At 41.6% G+C, this 23,351-nt stretch overlaps 1 protein-coding gene across 8 annotated transcripts in view; it reads left to right on the forward strand.

The window, feature by feature from the left end:
* DENND1A (DENN domain containing 1A) overlaps positions 1-23,351 on the forward strand; it is a 496,023-nt gene that overhangs the window by 260,918 nt on the left and 211,754 nt on the right. For all 8 annotated transcript variants that reach the window (XM_059142351.1, XM_059142348.1, XM_059142354.1 and 5 more), the window contains one exon: positions 17,311-17,411. In XM_059142351.1, coding sequence (XP_058998334.1) covers positions 17,311-17,411 — 101 coding nt within the window. The remainder of the gene's footprint in view (positions 1-17,310; positions 17,412-23,351) is intronic.

Consider the following 23,351-nt stretch of genomic DNA (forward strand, 5'->3'; position numbering starts at 1 on the left):
CATTTCAGTCTTAGACAAATGTCTTCTTGGGAGTCTAGGGAGAAAAAAAGAATACACTCCATCTTTTCTTGTGATGATCAAATAACCTTGACATTCAACCACACAAGGAGGAGACATTACAAGAAAGTTTGTCAGCCAATCTTGCTTATAAATCTAGCTGTATACGTTTTAAACAAAATAGTAGCAAATATGTTAAAAAATGTGATTCATAACTAAGTTGGATTTATTCCAGAAATGTAAGGTTGATAATACTAGAAAAATCTATTACTATAATCCACCACATTAATGTATTAAAAGGGAAAATTCATGAGGCACCTGGATGACTTGGTCACTTGAATGTCCCACTCTTGGTTTCAGCTCAGGTTATAATCTCAGGGTCCATAGGTTGAGCCCTGCTTTGGGCTCCATGCTCAGTGGGGAATCTGCTTGAAATTCTCTCTCCCTCTGCCCCTCCCCCTGCTCACTCTTGCGTGTGCTTTCTCTCTGTCTTCCTCTGAAATAAATAAATACATGTTTATAAATAAATAAATAAAAGGGAAAATTCATATGATCACCAGTAGTTGGAGAGAAAGCATGACTATGTTCATGAACAGGAAGACTTAATGTATTGAAGATGTCTTTTTGCTCTAGAACAATCTATAGACTGAATGCAGTTCCATTCAAAATTCCGTTAGGATTTTACACGGTACTTGGCAAACTGATTCTGAAGTTAATGCAGGAAGGTCCCAAGGAAGGCCAAGACATACCTGAAGAAAAAGAATGAGTTGTGGAAGCTTGCTTTACCAGAATCGAAACTTTTTATAGAGCCGTAGTAATTAAGATGCTAGTAATGGCATAGGAATACACAAATAGTCTTGATGGAACAGGATAGACATTGCAGAAACAGGCCATGTGGTGGGCTCTTTATATGCAACAGAGGTGGCACTGTAAAATCTGGGAGAATGGATGGATTTTTCAATAACTGATTATCTACATGGGGAAGAAAAGGGAGACAAGTTTCTACCTTATACTGTATGAAAACTGAATTCCAAATGGATTGAGGACTTAAATGCGAAGGACAGAATTTTAAAACTTTGGGAAGACAAAATGGATAATGTCTGTGATCTCAGAGTAGGGGAGGATTTAATCAAATAATCCAAAATATACATTGTATATAGGAAAAGATTAGAATTGTAAATATTTGTTCATTAAAAAATACCATTCAGAGAATGAAAAGACACGTCGCAAGCTGGAGTTGAGATATTTGCCATATGTAACACCGACAGGATTAATATCTGAAATATATAACGAACTACTGCAGTTAAAAAAGCAGAAGACAAATCTATCAATAGAAACATTGGCCAAAAGCACAAATAGGCTTTGACAGAAGAAACACGAAATGGCTAATAAATATGTGGAAAGATGCTCAACTACATTAGTAATCCTAGACAAGCAAATTAAAACATACAGTGATTAAAACACTAGGTTTGCAAAGACTTGATATCTACAAAGTCTAGTGTTATATTGAATTGTACTGGAGAATCCACATACTATGCTGAAAAGTATTTGGCACAAAACTATTTGCATACACTCACAATTCAGCTATCCCATCCTTGGATAGAATAGTGTGTGCATGCCAGCTTGTGTGTACATATACACACTCACTGGTCATTTGTAGTGGGATATATGAACATCATGATCATAGCAGCATTGGGTTTTTTGCTTTTTGTTTTTTAAACCTGGACAGAGCCTGCGTGACTACCAGCATTGAACCCCTAAATTATGGTATGGTCATCCAATGGAGTACTATATCCGTAAAAAAGAACTGACCCACCAACATGATTAGGTCTCTAATGAAAGAAGCGACAGAAGAATATACAGCACGGTTTCATTCACATAAAATTCAAGTGAGAAAAATTAAATGGTGTATGATTTAGGGGTACATACAAACTGCATGGGGCATGAAAGGAAATGATTAACACAAAATTCAGGTAGTAGTTTCCTCAAAGGGAATGAAAATGGTATAATTGGGAAGAGGCATATAAGGGACATCAAAAATACTGCTTTCTCTCTTGAGGGTGGTTAGGGAACCAGCAGACTGCTCTGTAAAGAGTCCAGTAGAAAATATGGCTTTGTAAGCCATACAGTCTTACAATTAGGGGGGGACTGCAACCTTGTAGTTTACAGTCCGTAAACTGGTGGGTGTGGCTGTATTCCAACAAAACTCTATTTACACAAATAGGCAGGCCAGACTTGGCCTTCAGGCTGTGGTTTGCCAACCATGAAGTTAGGGTGCTGGGTTTTGGATTCTTAAGTTTTTTTCTTTTGAAAGTTGATTATGTAATGTACATACTTTTATATGTATAGATATTTCAAAATTTTTGAAAAGTTAAAAAAAAAAGAAGATACCAAGCCCCTTCATCCTCAAATTTGACAACACAGGGGTAGAGGCAGAAGAATTCTTGTGGGAAGGTTAAGAATTAAAATTGCACGAGATTTGGCAGTGGCAGTTCTTGAAACCAGAAGACGGTGAAACAGCATCTTGAACTTCTAGGGGAAAATGACCTTTCCTGAAATTCCATACATATCTAGTGGACGCCCTCAGAAGAGAGTGGTGCGGCCCCTACCCTACCTGTCACCTGTCGCTGCTCCTCCACTCCGCTTCTCTGTTGTGGATGCACCGTCTGTCCTCTCCACGCCAACCACTCTGCTTATCCAGCTGACTCCATTCAACCAGTATTTTTCATGGCACTGTCTTAGGCACTGGGGTTACAACAGTGAACAGATAGGCCAAACTCCCTGTCCTGAAGCCTACATTCTAATTCTAGTAGGTAGGCCTTCAGTAAACTAGGTAAGATAAATACTGTGGTACAGTAGCTAATGATGAGTACTAAGGAGTGTTAATAAAAGGAAGAAGGAAAAAAAAAAAAAAAAAGGAAGAAGGAGACCGAATGGGGAGGGTGAGGTGGCAGGCATTGTGGTTTTAGATCGATGGCCAAGGAATGCCTTATTGAGACGGTGACGCTTCAGTTTCCTTCTTGCTGCCATCAGGGAGTTCCTCCAGCCGTGAGCTCCTCTCTGCTGCATCACTGTTTTCTTCCCTACTGGCCATTCTTTTTTTGTTTTTGTTTTTTAAGATTTTATTTATTTATTTGACAGACAGAGATCACAAGTAGGCAGAGAGGCAGGCAGAGAGAGAGAGGAGGAGGAAGCAGGCTCCCTGCTGAGCAGAGAGCCTGATGCGGGGCTTGATCCCAGGACCCCTGGGATCAGGACCTGAGCCAAAGGCAGAGGCTTTAACCCACTGAGCCACCCAGGTGCCCCCCTACTGGCCATTCTTACAAGCTTGCTTACACGGTATAATATCTCCCAGACTTAAAAACAAAACTTCCACATCCCCCTTTATCCCATTTTTATTCTCCCTTTTAGAACATAGTGTCTCAAGAGTTCTCTCTATTTACTGTCTAATTGCTCCCCTCCCCTCTCCCGCGTCTTCTGTCAGGATTTAGCCCCGTCCTCTCCACTGAAACAGCTTTTGTTCAGGTCACCAATGACCTCCTATCAAGTAAAATTAAAGTGAGTTAGTTCTTATAAAACTCTTAGAACAGAGTCTGGCATAGTGTGTGTGGGTATGTGTATTTATAATAAGTTACTAGCATGTGTAATGGGAAGTCAAATATTGTTTAAAATTTAAAATCAAGAAATTTTTTTCTCGTTACTTGTTATTTAGAAATAAGGAGATAGATGCTATTGTTGTTATTTTATTTATTGTTGCTATTTAGAAATAAGGAGAAAGTTGCTGTGTTGAATGTGATTACTATGAATCCAGGTTAAGGACTGCCGCCATGTATCCCTTTGACTTAAACTTTTTTTAAAAAACAATTGATTTTTAATTGTGTTCTGCGTTTTACTGATTGATGGTAGAAACCTTTTTAGGAAGGGGCAGGGGTCTCCTTTTATCTCACATGTGATCAGCACCCCAATGTGTCATTTCTCTGGGGATTAAGTAGCTGAGCAGACTTCAGTTTTATCCAAGCCTTTCTCCAATTTCAGAATCGAAAGTTTTCTAATTATTGCCTTTTATTTTCTCAGTAGTGGCTTTTTTAAATCTTTTCAATGGGCGGGGAGACATAAAGGTTATTTTAATAGCCTGAGGTTTCTGATGACCCTCTCTTGACGAACCCAGATGTGGCCTATCATACTTTGGCAAACCCCATTTTTCTCAATTTTCTTTGATAAGATGTGGGCTTGATGCTCCGCAGGACCATCAAGCATCTGAAAGATAAAAGCTGTCAAACACTCCAGAGTGCCATTTTCTATAAAGATGACTATGTCAATAGAGACAAGCCCAGCAGTATTTAGTTCAGAGTCAGGTAATATTCATTTCACGCTTTCTTGGTCAATAATATGATATTCTGTATAAGAAAAATGTGAGTTTTTGTTCTCTTTGCTCAGTTAATGTATATTGATTGTTTTTCCTTTATAAATGATAAATAGGGGAGGCTTAACTAAATCTTGTTCTCTCATGTAAATACTTCACTGTGATCTCTTCTAGCACAAAAGCCCCATTTTTCTTCCAGATTTTTATAACTGAGTTTAACTCATGTTGCTTTTTGCTAACTCTTTTGGGTAGCAGGTCGGTCTAAAATAAGACCTTTATGGAGATGATCTCTTAGAATTCCAAGAGCAGTCCTAGATGGTCAATATTATCCCCATTTTGCAGAATAGCTCATCTACGATGAGAGACGGAGTAAGCTGACAAAGGTCATGTCCTAGTTGGGAGAGGCAATTGTGCAAGTGGGTCACTGTGATGCAGTGTGGCTTCAGGAAGAAACCACTGGTAGAATTACATATACAGACGAAACATAGCCCCTCCAAAGTGCTTGCCTTGGGGATCAAATTTTGTGTGTTGGGTGTCACCTCAAACTATTGTCAGAACCCATGCGTGGGAACTGTCAAAGTAGAAGCACATGGTTAAGAATATCCATCCCACTAAGGGAGTCTGTGAATTCTCTTAGCCAAAAAGATAGTCTGAGCCAAGTCTAGAGGATAAGGAGCCTGATGGAGCTGAGTAATACTTGTTTGAGTCCTGATGGTATAGTGCTTAGAGGAACTTCTTGGGTAGCTTGTAAATAGTTCCAAGACTTGCCAAAGAGGTGTATTGACCACACCCGTGGACTAAGTATGTGGCGTGCCCTCATTTTGATTCATAGCCTGTATTTTATATGGTCCCCAGTTCTCCCTCACACCCTGTTAAAATTATTTTCAGTTAACCTTTTTGAACTACCTACTATGTGCCCAGCTTTGTGCTAATCATATATGTAGGTGTTCATTACTGCTCGCAGCAACCCCGGGAGCTGGTTGACTTTATCCTCCTTTTGTAGATGAGAATATTTGGCACTGAGAGAGCTTAAGTGCCTTGTCAAAGATGGGATTAAAACCCATTGCCTTTGAATGCACATTCAAAGCTTTTTATTTTGGGTTTCGTGAGCACTTATTCTGTGCCCGGCACCACTTGGCACCAGGGGAACAGAAGGCTTAGATCGGAATTTCTCACTGACACACTCACCCTATTAGGCAAAGCCCTGTTTCCATGAGCACTGCTCAGATTCAGCCCACTCTGACTGCAGGTGGTTAGATCTGCCTCTCCAGGAGCCTCACCCCTGCCATTCCCTTGCCATGAGCACAACCTTAGTGGGTCCCTGGGGCATAGCTTTCCTAACTCTTTGTGGCTTCTGGGCTCATGTACTGCAGTTCCTTCCAGCCCCTGGGCATCTTGGCCCTAATCGCTCCTTTTATAATTTAGGAGTAGTGCAAGAAGTTCTGTAAACTGAGAATATCCCGCAAATGATGACAAAGGCATATTTACTTGCCAAGAGAGTGGATATTTGTTTTAGTTAGTGGATGCTTTTTAAAAACATGTTCTGAGGAAGGAGGCACAGTTTAGTGACAAGACCACTACCGAATTAATTGAGCTCCCACACCTAATTATTGATGTAGTACCCATAACTGTGAAAAGAACTGTGATAGTACCTCATATAGGGAAGGGGAAAAAACAAAAAACAAAAAACCCAACGAATACCTTCTCCCTGACACTTTCTTCCTAAGTATTAGTCCCAGACAACGTGGGTGATACCTAGTGTGGGTGTGAGGGATGGGGATGGGTGCCCTGCCAACCTCGCCCCACCCCGGTCCCACCCACTCCCACTAAGAGCCTGCATTATCTCCCACCACCTGGTCTTGTCACCTAAGAAGGGCCCGGTAGTGTACTATGCGGGTTTTCAGATTTGGTTTCATTTTCACTTCTTTCCTGATGAACTCCACCTGTTCATGCCTATGCCAGCCTGTGTCACAGGAAGTGCACCCAAATGACGGGTGTCAAGCTTTCCCAGCTCTTCTGGACTAGAAATAACTAATCCCGTTTTGCTTATCTGCCGCCCTCAAAGCAGAGATGAGAGCCGGCAGTTTAAGAAGGTTGGAAATCCTGGACCGGAGCCAGGGCCTCTTTGCCTGCACACTCCACTCTGCATGTTCCAGCCGTAGGAACAAACTGCATTATTTTGTTTCAAACTGTGCTCAAGGGAAGCCAAGACCTTGTAACTGGAAACTTACCAAACAGAGAATTCTAAGACTAAATTTAGTGTTCTATTTAAAAAAAAAATAAAATAAATCGAACATTTTGTTTGTTCATCTTTTATATGTTAAAAAAGAGAGATTAACCTAGTTCACACTAACAACCCAAGAGGAGTATTCAAAGAAGTGAGAAGAAAACTAATCCTCTTGGTGAAGAGGGAAATCCTTAACAAAATGTAATGAAGGGGCGTGAAAGACAGACTCTGCAGCCAAACTTTCCAACTTTCAAATAGGGTAGCCTCTCTGATCTTCATCACCTAAAATTTTATTGTGGCTCAGAGAGTATTAAAAACTTAGGGATGAAAGGAGCTTCCATTGGCCGGAAATAGGAGAAAAGACTGGAAGGTTTTTCTCTGGTTTTGGAGTATAAATACAATTAACTGCTTTTTGAACGATGTTCTTCATTTGATTATGTGTGAGTTCGTTTTCTCCTGTTTGTGTTGATCTGCATCTAGAATGAAGAGCCTTGAGATGTTATAGAGGCTCTGTAATATAGACAGCATCAACAGTTTAACTGGAAATATTTTGAAAATTGTGATTTCAACCAGCCAAGGTATCCCTAACTAGTTCTTGTTCTTCCTCTCCTGCTTCTGCTCCCTTTGCTTCAGTGAGCATTAATAAGTACCTGTTTTGGACTAGACACGGGATTCAGACTGCTGGTGATCCCCAGATGCTGGTCCATGGGCTATCTGTGTTAGGATGATCCAGAGAACTTGTTAAAAATCCAGGTTTGGGGGTGTCACCTCCAGACTTTTCTGGTTCAAAAGGCCTAGCATGAAAACCACAAAACGTCTGTTTTTTTAAGGTTCCTTAAATGATTAATCTACACCCAGATTCAGAAACAGTGAATAAACTGTTCTGTAAGACAAAAACAATTATTTCTTCTTTGATTACTGTTATTTTGCATCATTAGACTAATTTTCATTTTGAGACTACATAATGGAGCCTGATTAAGTTTGTTTGGAAGACAGGACCGCAGGCTAGCACTAAAAAATGCTTTGACTCCATGTTTCTCTTTAGGAGAGTTTTGATTTTGGCACTGGCTAGTCGGGGATCAGGCAGAGCTAAGTATAATCTGGGTAAGCTGTCAATAATTTTGGTTGCTGATGCGGTGCACCATTGTAATTCAGGATGCATGGGTATAAAGAGAACAAGGTGACGGTTCTTTTCAGTCATTGCACTGAGAATGTGGTCAAGAATCTTACGTATTATTTTAGTGGTGTGGTCAGTTTGTGAAATAGTGTATTCTTTAGGTTATAGGCCTGATGATAGCTTATTTTTATATGACTCTCAGGAATCAAATGTCTACGAAAAAGCACTAATGGGTAATAGTCAAGTCACCGATATCTTCATATGCTTAAAAAGCCCTTAACAGCACCCATGGTGGCAGATGTCATGTGGATTTTATTAAAGAAATTTGAGCACCTACTAGGTGCTAAGTCAGCAAGAATAAGGACTTGTGATTTCCTGCGGTTTCTGTAGGCTGAAAGTGTGGTCACTTTGGTGAACCATAGCGTGATGTGAGATTGGGCTGTGCTGTTAGGTTGGTACAGATCTTAGGAAAACTCACATTTTTTTCTCTTTTGCTATCCTGATAGCTCTGTGGTCTGCCAGCTAGACGATTCAGCCAGTCACGCTGGTGATCTTTTCCCAAGAGGAAGGACAGCAGGAGAGTACCAGGCTTCAAGTCAGGATGCTTTTGTTCACTTCCTACCTTTATGCTCAGTCCTCCCTAACCATCTGGCTTTGGGCAACGTACTTGATTTTTGTTGAATCTTTCTGTCCTGTTGTTTAAAAATGGGGATAAGTATTAAGTGGTTGTCGACGTGAAAGCGCATCGCCCAGTGCTAGGCACACACTGCTTGGTCAGCAGAGGTTAGTTGACTCTGAAGGTCAGTCAACCCTGATTTGACTTTCAGAAGCAAAAGGGCTATCGAGATCCTGGAAGTGTTGGGAAGTTCCGATTAGTATAACTGGGGATAGTCGGTGGTGAATGAATCCAGGCAACAAAGGATAGTCATGACAACTCCTAGGAGGTTTTCCACACCCACTCACTTCTCGTTGGTCACTCAGTCATTGACCAAATTGTCATGTCTTGTTCAAGTCTCCACAGTCATGACCTCATAGCGGTTGAGTGGCCTAAGAAGTTGCTGTGTGTACTGGACCCAGCGTTACTACCTGACCACGCTCCTGGAGAGGAGGTCTAGCAGCTTCCTGTCTTCATCCCTCCAGACTCTGCTCTGATGTCTCTCTCGCTCGCTCTAGGAAGCAGGCCTGATTCTTGCCCCAGGCAGAATTAATGACTCCTTCTTTATGTGCTAACACAGTTGAACCTCTATTATACCCCCTCTTTCATAATGCCTTTGTGTTGAAGTTGATTGCATTTTGATCTTTCTATTTTAAATTGCTTGAGGGCATGGCTTGTACACAGAGTGGATTCTCGGTAATAGTCCGATTAATACAGATCCCAGCACAGAGGCCATTTCCTGTGAGCTAAGAACACAGTTTCCAGGGCTAAACTCCCTGGATTCATCTCCTAACTCTGCCACTAGCTCTGTGACCTTGCATGAGGTCCTTAAATATATAGTCACCTTGGTTTCCTCATCTGTAGAGTAGAGACAGTAGTGTTACCTACCTTATAGGGCTGTTATGAAGATTGAGTAAACACACAGAAGCATTTGGAACAGTGCTTGCAGTAGTAAATGCAGAGGAAGCAAAGTGGTCAAGGTGGTGGCTTTGTTACAGCTTCAATATTTCTGCATTTACTGGTATTTTCTAAGGTTGGATTTGCCTGAAAAAATGCTACAGGGAAGATTTCTGCCCCCATGCCTTCAAATCTAGTGAGTCCTACCACCTGACGTTTCCAGTTTCTTCAGGTACGGTTGGATACCTGATAGATAGGTACTCATGATTCCATGTTTAGTTATGCTACTATTTTTAAGATTTTTTTAAGAGAGAGTGTGTGTGCAGGGGCAGGGGTAGGGGTTGAGGCAGAAGAGAGGGAGAGAGTCTTAAGCAGACTCCGTGCTGAGTGCAGAGCTGGACTCGGGGCTCGATCTCATGACATCCTGACCTGAGCCAACGCCAAGAGTCAAGCATTTAACCCGACCGCGCCACACAGGCGCTCCTATGCTGTCTTTCCTTTTAAAAAATACGGTTCTTTATTAAAGCAGCAGTGTAAGTTAGCTAAACATAAATTATGATCTTAGAAATATTTCCAAAGAACTATTAATATCCACTTACACAGAACTTGAGGTGGCTGGTAGATTTCTTTTTGAGGGGACACCTGGGTGGCTCAGTGGGTTAAGCCTCTGTGTTCAGCTCTGGTCATGATCCCAGGGTCCTGGGATCAAGCCCTGCATTGGGATCTCTGCTCAGCAGGGAACCTGCTTCCCTCCCTCTCTCTGCCTGCCTCTCTGCCTACTTGTGATCTTTCTCCCTCTCTGTCAAATAAATAAAATCTTTTTAAAAAATTTCTTTTTGAGTGCCAACTTGGATCCATTGACAATGGTTGCATGTTCGGAAGAATCTTCAGGCCATGTCCTGACTCCACAGTTAATAGTGTCTGTCACAGGCACAGAATGGAGGAGTGACAGCACCTTGCTGTCCCTGTATTAAAATGAATTATCAATCTCAATGTAACTTTGCCTTTTTCTCTTTCATCTTAAAGAAAAGGCTTCACTCTCCTCAGTCTCGGTCCTGTGGGCTTATTTACATTACAGTGTGCCCTTCCATCCTTTCTGCCTCTGCTTTGGAAGCGAGAGCTTTTCTCTGGCAGTTTTAGTTGCTTTGATACTTTGCAATGTCAGATCTTGGCACAAAAGCTTGTTGCCCTGGCTAATAACTTACTCTAATTACTTTACCTAGTAGGTCACTTTTTAAAAGAGAGAAGTGATTAAGCAGGTGATCTCCTGAGAAAGCTTCCTGTTGACTGGATGATCTTGCCCTTAGAGGAAGGCACTCTGCTCGACTCCATGTTGGTGCACTAGGATTTTTTTTGTCTTTCTCTTCCCCTTCCCCAGTGGATAGTCTTCCATCCAAGTACCAACCAGGGCCAACCCTGCTTATCTTCCAAGATCAAACGAGATCAGTTGTGTTCAGGGAGGTATGGTCGTAGACACGCCCCAGCGGATAGTGGAGAAGCAAGAGGTAGGATGTGTTCCATCCAACTAAGTGAAACTACTGGAAGAAAGATTGCCCCCACCCCCTGCAAAACAAAACAAAACAAAACAAAACAAAACAAAAATAAAACCCTGAAAAACAAAACTAAAGAAGCATTACATTTTGGCTTCTAAGAAAAGCAGGACATTCTTTGCTCTTTTCCTTCTTTCCACGCACATGTCTGGCATCTGTCTAGACCAGCTGAAGGTCTTTGATTTCTAAGGCTTTATAAATTGTCTTTCTGTTAAAGCATCTTTGATAGTTTCTTAAAAGCCAACTCTTCCCTCACTAAATATAGTAAACCGAATTTGATCAGAGCTGAACCATTTATAATGAAAAGGTTTTTCTCATACCCTTGGAAGGGTTAAGTAGATTAACTTTTGTAGCCCCTGCAAAAAAAAAAAAAAAAAGCCTTTTTGTTGATCTCATAGTGGGTTTGCTATTTGAGAGTAAATAAAAATGAGAAACAAAATCAGCAACACTGTTTGAATCATGAGCCATTTATTCCTTGATGATTATAAACATGGGTTATAATCAAATAAAAGAATTTAGTTCACAAACTGAGAGAGCTAAGAACTTCTACAAGACACACAACATTTTCTGCAACTGTTCTACGTAGGATGATTCATGGTTGAAATGCGTGGACATAAGAATGACCTGTCTTTAAAGCTAGTAATCGGGTATTCTTTCTGTACTCTTTGTTTTTATCAATTTCCTGGTGTTTGGCCTCAGAGGGGAAAGCGAAATTCTGCCTGGAACTAAGCCTGTGATGAAGCAGGCGTCAGTTTGATCTTTCAGCATCCTGAGTTCTAGGATGTGAAGAATGACTGTGACCATCTGATTTTTCCTTTAGTACTTGGAATCTCAATACCTTTTAGAAATGTACAGCTTCTAATTGTGATCTCTTAAGCAATTACAATTTGTTAACTGTCTGGTAATCTTGTCTCCCATTCCTCATGGTGTTAAGCTGGAGGCATTCTTACATTCCCCACCGATTGCCCAGCGCCTGCTCTGTGTCAAGCATAGTGAGATAGGGAGAGGAAATCAAACGTGGTCTGTGTCCTTGAGGAGCTCACATCTTTAGTTTCATGCCCCCTGGTCTCCTCAGATCATCTACCTCTGAGATATCCGGAATGTTGGGGGCCAAGCACTGGGGAAGGCTGTGCCCTCCACAGTCTAACCTCCACGGGTTAGGCCTGCAGCGGCTGACGGGGGTAGCCAAGGTAGCCCAGGCATTCCGGTTAGCCCCTGTAACTGCAGACCTGAAAAAGTAAGACGAGCTTTGAGACAGGCCCTGTTTTACTTACATTCAGCGTAGCTGAAGAAGGTAAGCTGGGGTACAGGAGGCACATTCTTCACCTCAAAGGATGGGAATTCCTCTAGATCAGAAATTGATAAAGCTGGAAGAGGACACAGAGATGACGGGGTCCTACTCCTCCCTTTCCCTGTAAGTGAAAATGAGACTCAGGAGAGGAAGCGGCTTGTTCAGATCAAGAAGAAACTTAATGGCAACTCCATGGAAGTATATGAAAGGGAAAATGACAGAAAGCCAGACTTTGAAATCGGTGGGCCAGATTGGGGAGTAAGCTTTCCCACTTGACCAAAAATCATTATGCCCTTGTCTAGAATTTCCAGTGGATTAAAGACCATCCAGCACCCCAGTTAAAGGTAACTAACCCCCAGGAAATGATCAGATCTGTGTTTGTTTTAGAAATGATTATTTTCTGTTAATTGGTATTTTACCCCAGGTATTTGGTCATCTAACAACAAGGCAGACGTATTTCTGCATAATTTGGCTGTGCTGGTAGGAACAGTATGTCACCTAGTTCAAGCTCCTCCGCATGGGGTATAGGCACAGGGTAGGCAGTCAAAAATGTTTTTAGTTAATTTACGCATTGTGGAAATGCAGTGGCCATTATAGTCTGACCAACCTGGATGTGAGTCCCAGTTCTGTCACCGATGAGCTATGTGGCTTTGGGCAAAGTTATTTCACCTTTGAGACTGATTTCGCATCTGTGAAGTATGGTGATGAGTGTATACGTTTGTAAACGTGCACACTTCTTAAGCAATGCTTTTCAGAATCCTAAACCCCTCACACGGTGCCTGGAGCATATACTGTGGGGATTTCTTGGGGTTTTGTTTTTGTTTTGTTTTTAAAGATTTTTATTTATTTATTTGGCAGAGATCACAAGGAAGCAGAGAAGCAGGCAGAGAGAGAGGAGGAAGCAGGTTCCCTGCTGAGCAGAGAGCCCAATGCGGGGCTCAATCCCAGAACCCTGGGATCATGACCTGAGCTGAAGGCAGAGGCTTTAACCCACTGAGCCACCCAGGCGCCCCTGTTTTTTGTTTTGTTTTAAGGGGAGAGTCTTACTTTTCTTTCATGTTAAACTGCAGAGCTGCCGTCAGGAATCAGCCAAGGAACTAGAATCTATGATTGTGTCTATCTGGGCATTATATCTGAGAACTACCTTGAACTAAGAAAAAATACACACACACACGCACACACACAGTGTCTTCATAATTTTTCCAGCTCTGTCATTGGTCCCTCTCCCTGTCCTATCCCTGTTGCCTTCTTTCTTTCTCTCCCTTTGCCTCAAAGAAAACTAATGGAGCCATGCAGAAAGCTCCAAGATAGAACTGACCTTGTGCACCTTTAATTGAGGACAGAATTTGCTAAAAGTGCGTCTAGAAACCCACCAGTGGTTTACTTTACAGTCTGTGTCCTGGCTAGACTGGCTGTTGGCTGTGTAATTTGTCTAGTTTTGTCTGGAGTCTTAGACTATTCAGCTGCTTCAGGGCAAAATCTTTTGGGGTGTCATTAAATGGGATTGATAATTGGCTTCTGATGAATATTCATTGTGACTAATGACTTTGGGCAAATTTTACACATACTATCTTTCTATTCTCCCACTGAGTGAGATTTTGATAGGATCATTTTCTTCAACTTGCACTTCAATTAGATACTCACAATACCTCTTTGTTGACTATAATCCAAATTGTATACTTTCATTACTTTAAAATTTTGTATTCTGTAAGGAATGAGCATAGGCCTCTAAAAGCCTTATTTTACAAATGGAGTTGGCCTTAGAATTGTTTTTAAAATAAGTGGCTAATGATAATTTATGGGATATAGCATTATTTCTGATTAAGCACAGATAAATCATAACACTTTTCTTGTGGTTGACTCACCACTATTCTTAAATACCGATGTACATCGTTTTGCCGCTTTGCATTTTGGAAAAGAGCCAAACAATTCTCTTTGTTTGTTTGTTTGTTTATTTGTTTGTTTGTTTTCTTAACCAAATGGATCAATGCATTTTACTCCAATTACAGAGATTTGGCTTTTAGGAAACCCCCAATGAGGATGATGATTGAGCACCTTTAAAAATGTTTGATTTTTATAAGGGATAGGTAATTTTAAAATCTTGGTGTTTAGCTTTTAGGTCTTTTTGAGGGAAAGGAGACATGAAAAGAACATTGTCTGGAGATAGGATCTCTGTCGCTTTATTGCTTGAAATAGGATTTGACTCAAACCAATTCAAGCTAAAAAGAGGGAAGTAATCAAGTTCTGTCTCAACCAGGAACATTCTATTGAATGACTTTCCCAAAGAGAATTACAAATGAATTCATGTGATGAAGACATCTTATATTTGTACAGCACCTTAGAGATTTTAAAATGCTTTTACTTATTTATTTGATGTGTTGTAGAGTTACAGAATAGACGTATTATTGAAGGAAAGAAAGAGAAAGAGGGAGGGAATCCATTAATATGATTTCCCAAAAGTGACATATTTGTGTGTCTAAGCTTGCCATTACTGTTTTGGAATTTGAGTTATATACCACACTCTGTGAGACTCAGGAAAATGTTAGTCCAATAGTTAAAAGCCAGGCCACTATCTTTATATGTGAATATATTGTAAGTAGGAATTATTTTTTATTTATGGAAGAAACGTTGCATTGATTCGCACTTAATAGGTGCTGTGCCACTGAGAACATGGAGAGGAAGAGAGGCAGGGTATCACTTTACAGAGAGAGGACAAACTTGCAGACCAGGTATAGTCCCATTAGTAATGGGGGCTTATGCCCAAAAGAGCTATGCGAGGAAAGTAGTGCTTTCACAGAGACCCAGAGGAGGAGGAGTTTGCCAGGGGCATAGACCTGGGTAAGGAGTCCCTAGCTACTCCCAAGTCTGAAATGACTTATTCAAAGGATGAGCTTAGAGAAGGTAGTAGAGACTGTGGCCAGAGATGTTGCTCTACATAGTTAGACGGAAGCTGGTGAAGACACTCCTGCCCGCAGAGACTTCTGCGGATGGACATGACGGGACCTGCACTTCAGTCTGAGTCCTTTGGCAGCCAGTTAAAAGATGGACAGGAAGAAGTGGGGCCCAAAGCCAGGGTCATCCTCCAGCCTCCCTGCAGGGTGCTGCTGGAGTGAAGTTGGTTCATTTTCCCCTCATTCAGCACCAGCAAAGATTTTTCATCTCTTCTAACCCTGAAGAGATGAGTCATGTAAAATATGACAGCCTTCTTTACATGGAATCCTACTGAAATGGGTTGAGAAGGGATGGATTAAACCTACCAGCCTTGGCAGAGTCTCTGGGAACAACTCTTGAGAGCTTGCTGGTCGGCCTCTGTTCATGACATGTACCTGATTTAAAGAACAGGGTCTGGAGGGAGAAGGAGGGGGAAGAAAGTAGCAGCCGTGGATTTCATACACAGCTCTCACAACTGGGAAACATCAGCAGAATATCCAATTTAAAGCTGTTCATGTTACACTAACCTCTGGGATTCTTTTAACTGGGCCTTGGCACGTCACTCTTTCGCCACGTAAATGTCCTTCTGTCAGCAAAGGCCAGTTAACAGCTTCCAAGAGAAGCAAAGTCCTCATGGGAACAGGCTTGCCAGAAACCAAAGAAACATTAAAGAAAAAAGGCAGAAAGAAACATGTGTTGTTGGCTTTTGTCACTTCATAGCCCTATCTCCAAAGGTGTTGGTTTTTTTTTTCCTTCTTTCACTATATTGAATTTTGTAGCAATTTTATTCCATTACATCTCTGTCCCTAAGTTTTTAATTACATCAAATCCTGATATGATGTGTCTAGCTCTTAAGAAAAAGAAGGAATATGAAATAGGGCCATGTCAAAAGAAGAGGGAGAGGAAGGATTAGTCAGTAAACAGTGCTGGGGCAATTGATTAACTATGTGGAAAAAATAAATTCTCACCTCTGTCCTTAAACCTAAATTAATTCCAGATGGATTAAAGAGTTAAATGCTGAGGAAGAATTTGGGGGATGTTTGTAGTATAACAGCAGTAGAAACCATCGTGAAGGATGAGATTTGTCTGTGAAATTATTTAAACCTTCTCTTCCCCAGCCCCCAAATTCAAAGGAGATTATAGAAGGATAAGTTATTTTCAGAACTGTTACGGAGCATTACTATCCTTTGTAAATATCCAGTGTTCACTTATAAATCACTTTTAAAAAATACTAATACTCATCAGTGGACTACGAATATGAACAGAGCATTTACCTATGAAATAGAACCAAGAAACATGACAAGCTGTTAAGCTTTAGACATGATCGGAGGGATAAAAATAAAATCCAAACAGATACACTTCCAAAGCTACTAACTTGACTGCAGTTCTTAGCCCTGGTGAGCTGTGGAGAAGACATTCTAGAGCATGGCTGCAGGAGTGTAAAGAGCCTCCATCCCTTATTATATTAATACATTTATTATATTTAAACTACAGTTGTTGTCTCTGAATCTTCCATCTAGGAACCATGTCTGAAAATTATTGACATGATCTGATTATATAACGTGATGTTGGGAGAGTGGTTAATACACTGTGGGAAATTCACTGAGTGTCCTTAAGAGATATATTTTCTAGGACTATTTAAGGATGTGGGAAAATGCCAGCAAATAAACACGGACTTTAAAAGAAGGCAAACGAGCACTGTATTTACAGTAATCCTAATTTTATTAGAAAAGGGAATAAAAGTGCTTTGTTTGTAATTCCCCAGAACATCCAGTTATCTTCAGGTGGCAAAAGACTTTTATTTTCTTCTGCCCCTTTTTCCATTTTCTAAAATCGCTACTGTCATCCTGCATTAGCTTTGTAATCAGGGTGGGGAGGAAGCTTTCTTAGGAAAAGCAAACTCAGGGGACACCTGGCTGGCTCACTGGGTTAACCCTCTGACCTCAGCTCGGGTCATGATCTCAGGGTTCTGGGATCGAGCCCCGCATTGGGCTCTCTGCTCCACAGGGAGCCTGCTTCCTCCTCTCTCTCTGCCTGTCTCTCTGCCTCCTTGTGATCTTTCTCTCTGTCAAATAAATAAATAAAATCCTTAAAAAAAAAACAAAAAAAAAAACAAAAAAGAAAGGAAAAGCAAGCTCTTGCTAAATTTGAATTTGAGTGGTTGAGGTAGCTTGTAATTTTTAAAATGTGGAGAAGTAGGTACTGAATTTTATTGCTCACCTCCAGTGAGCGCATTGCCTCCCGTGGATTCCGTAGCTCTGAAGCTCTCGCTTGTGTTACAGCTGACCGCCTGCATCCACGGGGCCGCCGCCATGCTGTACCCCATGTTCTGGCAACACGTGTACATCCCCGTCCTGCCTCCGCACCTGTTGGACTACTGCTGGTAAGGCTGCCACTCCCCCTGTCCCCTGCTTTTCCTTCCCCAGCACCCGAGAAGGATGTTAGGGCCGTCTCTTATAATGCAGCTGCTGACTAACCGGAAACTCCTAACTGGACTGACATGAATTTTAGACCAGGCAATCGATCGCATGGCTCTTTGGTTTCCAAATGGCTTTCAGCTATGCTGTGGCATTCTTCCGAGTGCAAGGCAGTGGATCTTTTTCCATGGCTCACTTCGGAGAGACCAAAGCACCAAGCAGTGGTGTGTTTTTGTTTTGTTTTGTTTCCTTTTCTCCCCCAAGATGGATCGGAGCCGGGTGAGAAGCACAGTTGTGGTCCCCCAGGTCTTCAGGTTTCAGCCATACCCTGAAACGTTCTGTAGGACTTGTTTCCAGCTATGGTTTGGGCGCACAGGCCAGACTTCAGAACCCTCTGCGTTTTTTGTTTTGTTTTGTTTTGGTTTTGGTTTTTTTTTTTTTGCTGAGAGTTTCACTGTCCAGGGACATGTATTTTAGCAAAAGGCAGGCTGGCAGGTTTTAGAGTCAGTTCTGCTGCTTTCGGCAAGTCACCTGCCTTAAGACTCTGTTTCCTCATCTGCAAAGTGGAGTCGATAGATTACCAAGAAAGACTGTAACGGATTTGGATCTGTTTTCCTTCTGAATAATTTCTTTCTCCAGCATAATGTGATTAAAGACATTGTCTCCAGACAGCTCAAGTCAGCAGATGTTGATAAGGGAGCACTGTATGTATGTAGGAAAAGGTACTGCCTGCCAGAAATTAAGAAATTCAGGAGAAAAGGACCCACGGAGGGGTCACAGCGCTGTCACTTAAAAACTGACGATTTAAGGACGTTTATTATCAGGTCAGTCATAGTCTTTGCTAGGTTCTCCCAGCCCATTTTGCAGTCCTGTCACTGAAAAGGCTTACTCAAGTAGCCAGGTTGTGCTGGGAGCTTAAAGGTATTCTGCAGGACTCCTCATATGGCTGTGTTGGGCTCACTCTCATCCCAAGAAGCCATGTGTGCAACCAAGATGTAGCTCAGGGCCATCAGGAGAAAATCAGTGGCCCTCTCCAGCGCATAGCACAAAGTGGATCAACTTATTTCTCTCTTAGTTATGTATCTTTCTTATCAAGGTAGCTGTTTTTATCCGTGCCTTTCTCCCACTTAATGAAATTAAGGAACTCTTCCTCTGCTCAGACTTGCTGCTTCCTTTTGAGCTTCTAAACCGACTGTCTTGGCTTTTTCCATGCTGCCACGTGTCTCAAAGGAGAGGACCATGTTTGCTCTCCAGTAGTGTTCGTTGTTGCTTCAATGAAAGACTGGGGGGCTGGGCCGAGGAGTCCGCTGACACTCAGGAAGAAAGAGAGAGGGAATTGGGAGGGGGAAGGAAGACAAAGGTGGAGGAGGATCGTGAGAGGAATAGATGGAAAAGGTAGAAAGGGGACATATGTTCCTAAGACAGACTTCCCAGTCCTCTCAGCCCATTGAAGCCTGCTGCCATCACAACCCCTCAGCCCCCACCAACATAGAATAGTCTCATAGGCATCTACCCTCACACAGACACGTGGCCCCCAGACTCACACATACACACTGACACAGGTCCCTTCCCTACGCACATGTCTCTGATGCCCCCGCGGAGAGACACCCCCTGTACACCTCCCCCCCAGACATGTGCTTTAAGAGAAAACTTTAGAATTCTCCCTGGAGGAGACTCACTTGTGTGTCCTTTTTTATTTTATTTTTTTTTTTAATTTTTATTTTATTTATATATTTGAGAAAGAGAGAGCACCCAAGCAGGGGAAGTGGCAGGCAGAGGGAGAAGCTGGCTCCCTGCTGAGCAAGGAGCCTGATGCAGGACTTGATCCCAGAACTCTGGGATCGTGACCTGAGCTGAAGGCAGATGCTTAACTGACTGAGCCACTCAGGTGCCCCGCACCTGTGTGTCCTGATGCTGAGCTTCAGATGCAAGCACAAATGGGCTTCTGTGTGCAGGAATTGGCAGAGTCATTGTAGTTCCTCTGCCTCCCAAATAGTACAACTTTATTCTTCTATTATTTCGAAAGCTTTGGTTGCTAAATTGTCAGCTAGCTTGAAACTGGCAGCTTCCATTTCCGGAACTGTGCAGAGAGAAAGGCTTTGTCAGCTTCGGTGGTAACAATAGCTGCCAGTGTTGAAGACCTCCAATGCCCCAGTCTGTGATCTCACTTAATTCTTCTAGCAACCCCGTGAAGCGCATATTATTAGCTCCATTTCACAGATCGGGAAACCAAGGCCCCAAGAGGTTTAGTAACTTATTCTAGTGTAAATACCATATACTGTATGCTTCTGTTTTTATAAAAACAAACATTATGTGTGTCTATGAGACACAAAAATGTGTGTGTAGATGTGTGTATACAAATGTGGATATATCTATATGTGTATATGTACACATACCACACACACACACACATACACACACATACATACACACAGGCAGAGATCTAAGAGGAAACACACCACAGTGTTAGCAGGGATTTGGAGAGGAGGGGGAGGAACTCGGTGTGATTTTTATTTTTATTTTGTTTTATATTATTCTGTTTCTGCAATGAAAACGTATGGTTTCTATACTTGAAAAGTTTCACTTTACAAAGAAATTAGTATTTATTCTAGCCATTTGTTCTTTCCAGCCGTCCTTTCTTGTTTGCTCAAAGGATTTATTGGCTGTTTTGCTCTTCCCTGTGGAAGGTGATCTGAGGTCCTCTTTCCGACTTCCTCTCTAACTCCAGCCCTCTCGTGAGCTGTGTCACCAGCCTGCCCGAGAGCAACAATGCTGGCAGGTCTACCTTAGAAGGGAAGACTTGACAATAACGTCTCCTTAGCCCTTGTCAACCCCAACTTCTCCAAAAAAATCGAAGCTCAGACTTGCATTTTTCAGAGCCTGAGCGGGTTCTGTGATTAGGCTCCATCTTGGAAGTATCTGTGTACATGATAGCAGTTCTTCTCCTGGTCTCTTGTTTTCATGAAAGAACTTTCTTGACATTTGACCAAAGGATGATTACAGGCCAGTGGAGGTTGGTATCTGTTTATTAACTACAACATGTTAAGAATGTGGAAATAAAAGACCCCGAGAGGAAAAAAAAAAAAAAAAAACAGATCTTCCATTCAAGGCTTGATTTGATCACCTTCAGCCTGCTACCAACTGCTTTGGTCAGAAACTACAAATGTCATGAAATTTGAGTCAATGCTAATAACTTTATTCTATTGTACTCGGTGACTTTCACCACTGTTGAGTTTAATCCTTGGTGGTGAGAGCCAGCAGGGATAACTAGCATTTTAAGTAAAGTGCTAGGAGCTTGAAACATGTAAATTTGAAGGAGGTTTGTTCCTCTGCAGATGATTTAAATGTTAAGTACGTCCCCATGCAGGGGATACACGAAATGGAATCTGAAAACTATTATCTCCTGTAGAAATGAACTCTCAATTTACTCACTGCACAGGAAGGGCAGATTCTAGTCATTTTCACTGCCAGCAGGTGCCCTTTCTATGCATAATAGACTTCGAAAGTGTAATTAACACATGAGGACCACTGCTGCCAGTTTTTCTTCAGGTACATGCTGCTAGGGGTTTTCAGGACAACAGTGTAGGCTGTGAGAGCTTTTTACATTGCACTTGAAGATGAGGTGTTCATTGACTTCTGGACAAAGACATGTTAAATGGGGCTGAGTCCAGATCCTGCTGGTGGTATCACAAGTCATGGTCCTTGGGCCCAGAGACCCCAGGAGCTGTAATGCAGCCTCACGTAGAACAGAGGCCAGTAGAGCAAAGCTCTGGGATGTGGTGAATAAATGGAAAGTATGATGCCGAAAACCCCACAATTATGTGGAAGACTCTAATTGCACATTCAGAAATACAGCAACCAATTATCTGAGTTAACTTTAATTAGAGGTATAATCACAGATTTTAATTATCTGAATAAATCAGTGTAGTACAAATGATCTGCCCCCAAATATTTCCCAAATTAAAATTTTCAAATCCCTTCACATTTTTGGAGAGGGTGGTAGAGAAAGTGCCTCAGCTTTGGATTCAGAGGACCTGGATTCAGATCTCAGTACCCTGTCTTATTAGCTGTGTAACCGTTAAAAATCTATTTGATCTCTTCGACTTGCAGTGTCTTTTTCTGTAAAGTGGGTTTGATTTACCTACTTTGAAGAGTGATTTAGAATTAGATATACTGGTCATCAAGTGGCACTCAGGGGCCACTTAGCAAATGGTGGCTGCTCTTACATGGTTATTATAAACACGGGACATGGATTTGGGTTTCCAGAAGGTTTAACTCAGATCAGATATTCTTATTTCTGCTGCTTTGTGAGCTCAGGGGAAAACTTTATAATTCATCTTTTCTTTTTACCCCTCAGATTGTTTTTATTTTGATTTTTTTTTTTTTTTTATTTAACTTGAGTTATTGTATGGTTGTTTTCATTTGCAGCTGTGGCATAAGAATGAAAAGAAAAGAAACAAAAGCAGATGGCAGAGAAAACGAAAGGAGTAAGACATTTCCAGCCCTTATGAATATTTAAAAACATGTGCTGCTGGTTCCTTTCTACTTTAGATCTGTACCATTTTCTTGACTTTGAAAGCGAAAATGAGAATGTTCCCTACCTTGGCTGACGGCAGCCCTGACCTTGGCCGGTGTTGGGAGGGCCTTCCCATTTCTGGGACAAAGGGATTAACTTGCTGATGAGAATCTGCGTTTTGCTTCATTATAATAATCACCATCTATTGAGGGGTGTGTGTGTGTGTGTGTGTAACTCTTTATCAACATTATTGCAAATCTTCAAAATCAAACCGTAAATAATATCTCATTATTAGCTCCATTGTATGGATTCAGAAGTCAAACCTTAGGGACTTCTCGTGACTTAAACCACTGTCACACAGCTAGGAAATGGTAGAGCCTGTGGTTGAAATGTAAGGCCATCTGATACTAAAGCTTTCCTTACTAACATCCTCCAGAGTATGAGAGAATAAGTTGTACCCATCACCAAGATTTTGTGAAAAAAAAAAATTTTCATGTAGGCGTCTTGATGACTTATGTTTTTCATTCAGAAAATATTTGTAGAGCACTTACTATGTACCCGGCACTATGCTAATTAGATGTTGCTAATAAAAGGTCCCGGTAGAAACCATATGGTATTTCCCATGTAAATTCCTTTTTCTGCCTTACTCTTTCAGAAGTTGTCCTAAATAAGGACTACAAGTCAGTTCCCAAATTGAATTGTATATTTGGGTTGTTCTGGACACTTGTTAACATGCCTTTGTGACAAAATATTTCCAGAGCAGATCAGGGCAAGTTCATGTTGTCCCCCAAAGACCAGCCAGATCAAGAGCCAAGTTAGTACCTAACTCCCCATGCTCTTGAGGATATGACTGAACCAAAAATTATATCCTATGTGAACAATTAAGGTTTGAATTTTGCAGTTGTCTTTGTAAAATGTGTTGTATCTCCTGACTCTGGAAACTGTTCTTCCACTCGGAGTGGGTATGCTCCACCTCCGTGTGAGAGATTCTAGTTCTAGGCTCTTTATCCACGTTGCCTGTTGGGTTCCGAATCAATCTGCACATGCTGCATCACGTTTTCCATCTAGAATTTTTAGCAAGTAGGCTGAAATGTGCCTGATCACAGGGTCCCCAGTCCACATGGTGAAGGGGCATCAGTCTAGGAAGTGACTTCCGGTTGACTTGGGGCTGGGTCCAGTCTAATCTCCGTCTCCATTGATGCCATGAGATTTTGCGTAGGGAATAAATTGATGCTAGAGTCAGTGGGATTGTTGATATTCTTAGTGACAGAAATAGAAATCAGTGAAGTGTGGTGTGGTGGAAACAGATAAACCTGACTGTGGTTCTGGCTTCCCCATTTACTAGCTTTGAGGTCACCGAACCTCTCAGCCTCCTTTCTCTTCTGTCAAA

The sequence above is a fragment of the Mustela lutreola genome, chromosome 12, assembly GCF_030435805.1.
Source record: "Mustela lutreola isolate mMusLut2 chromosome 12, mMusLut2.pri, whole genome shotgun sequence".
NCBI lineage: Eukaryota > Metazoa > Chordata > Mammalia > Carnivora > Mustelidae > Mustela > Mustela lutreola.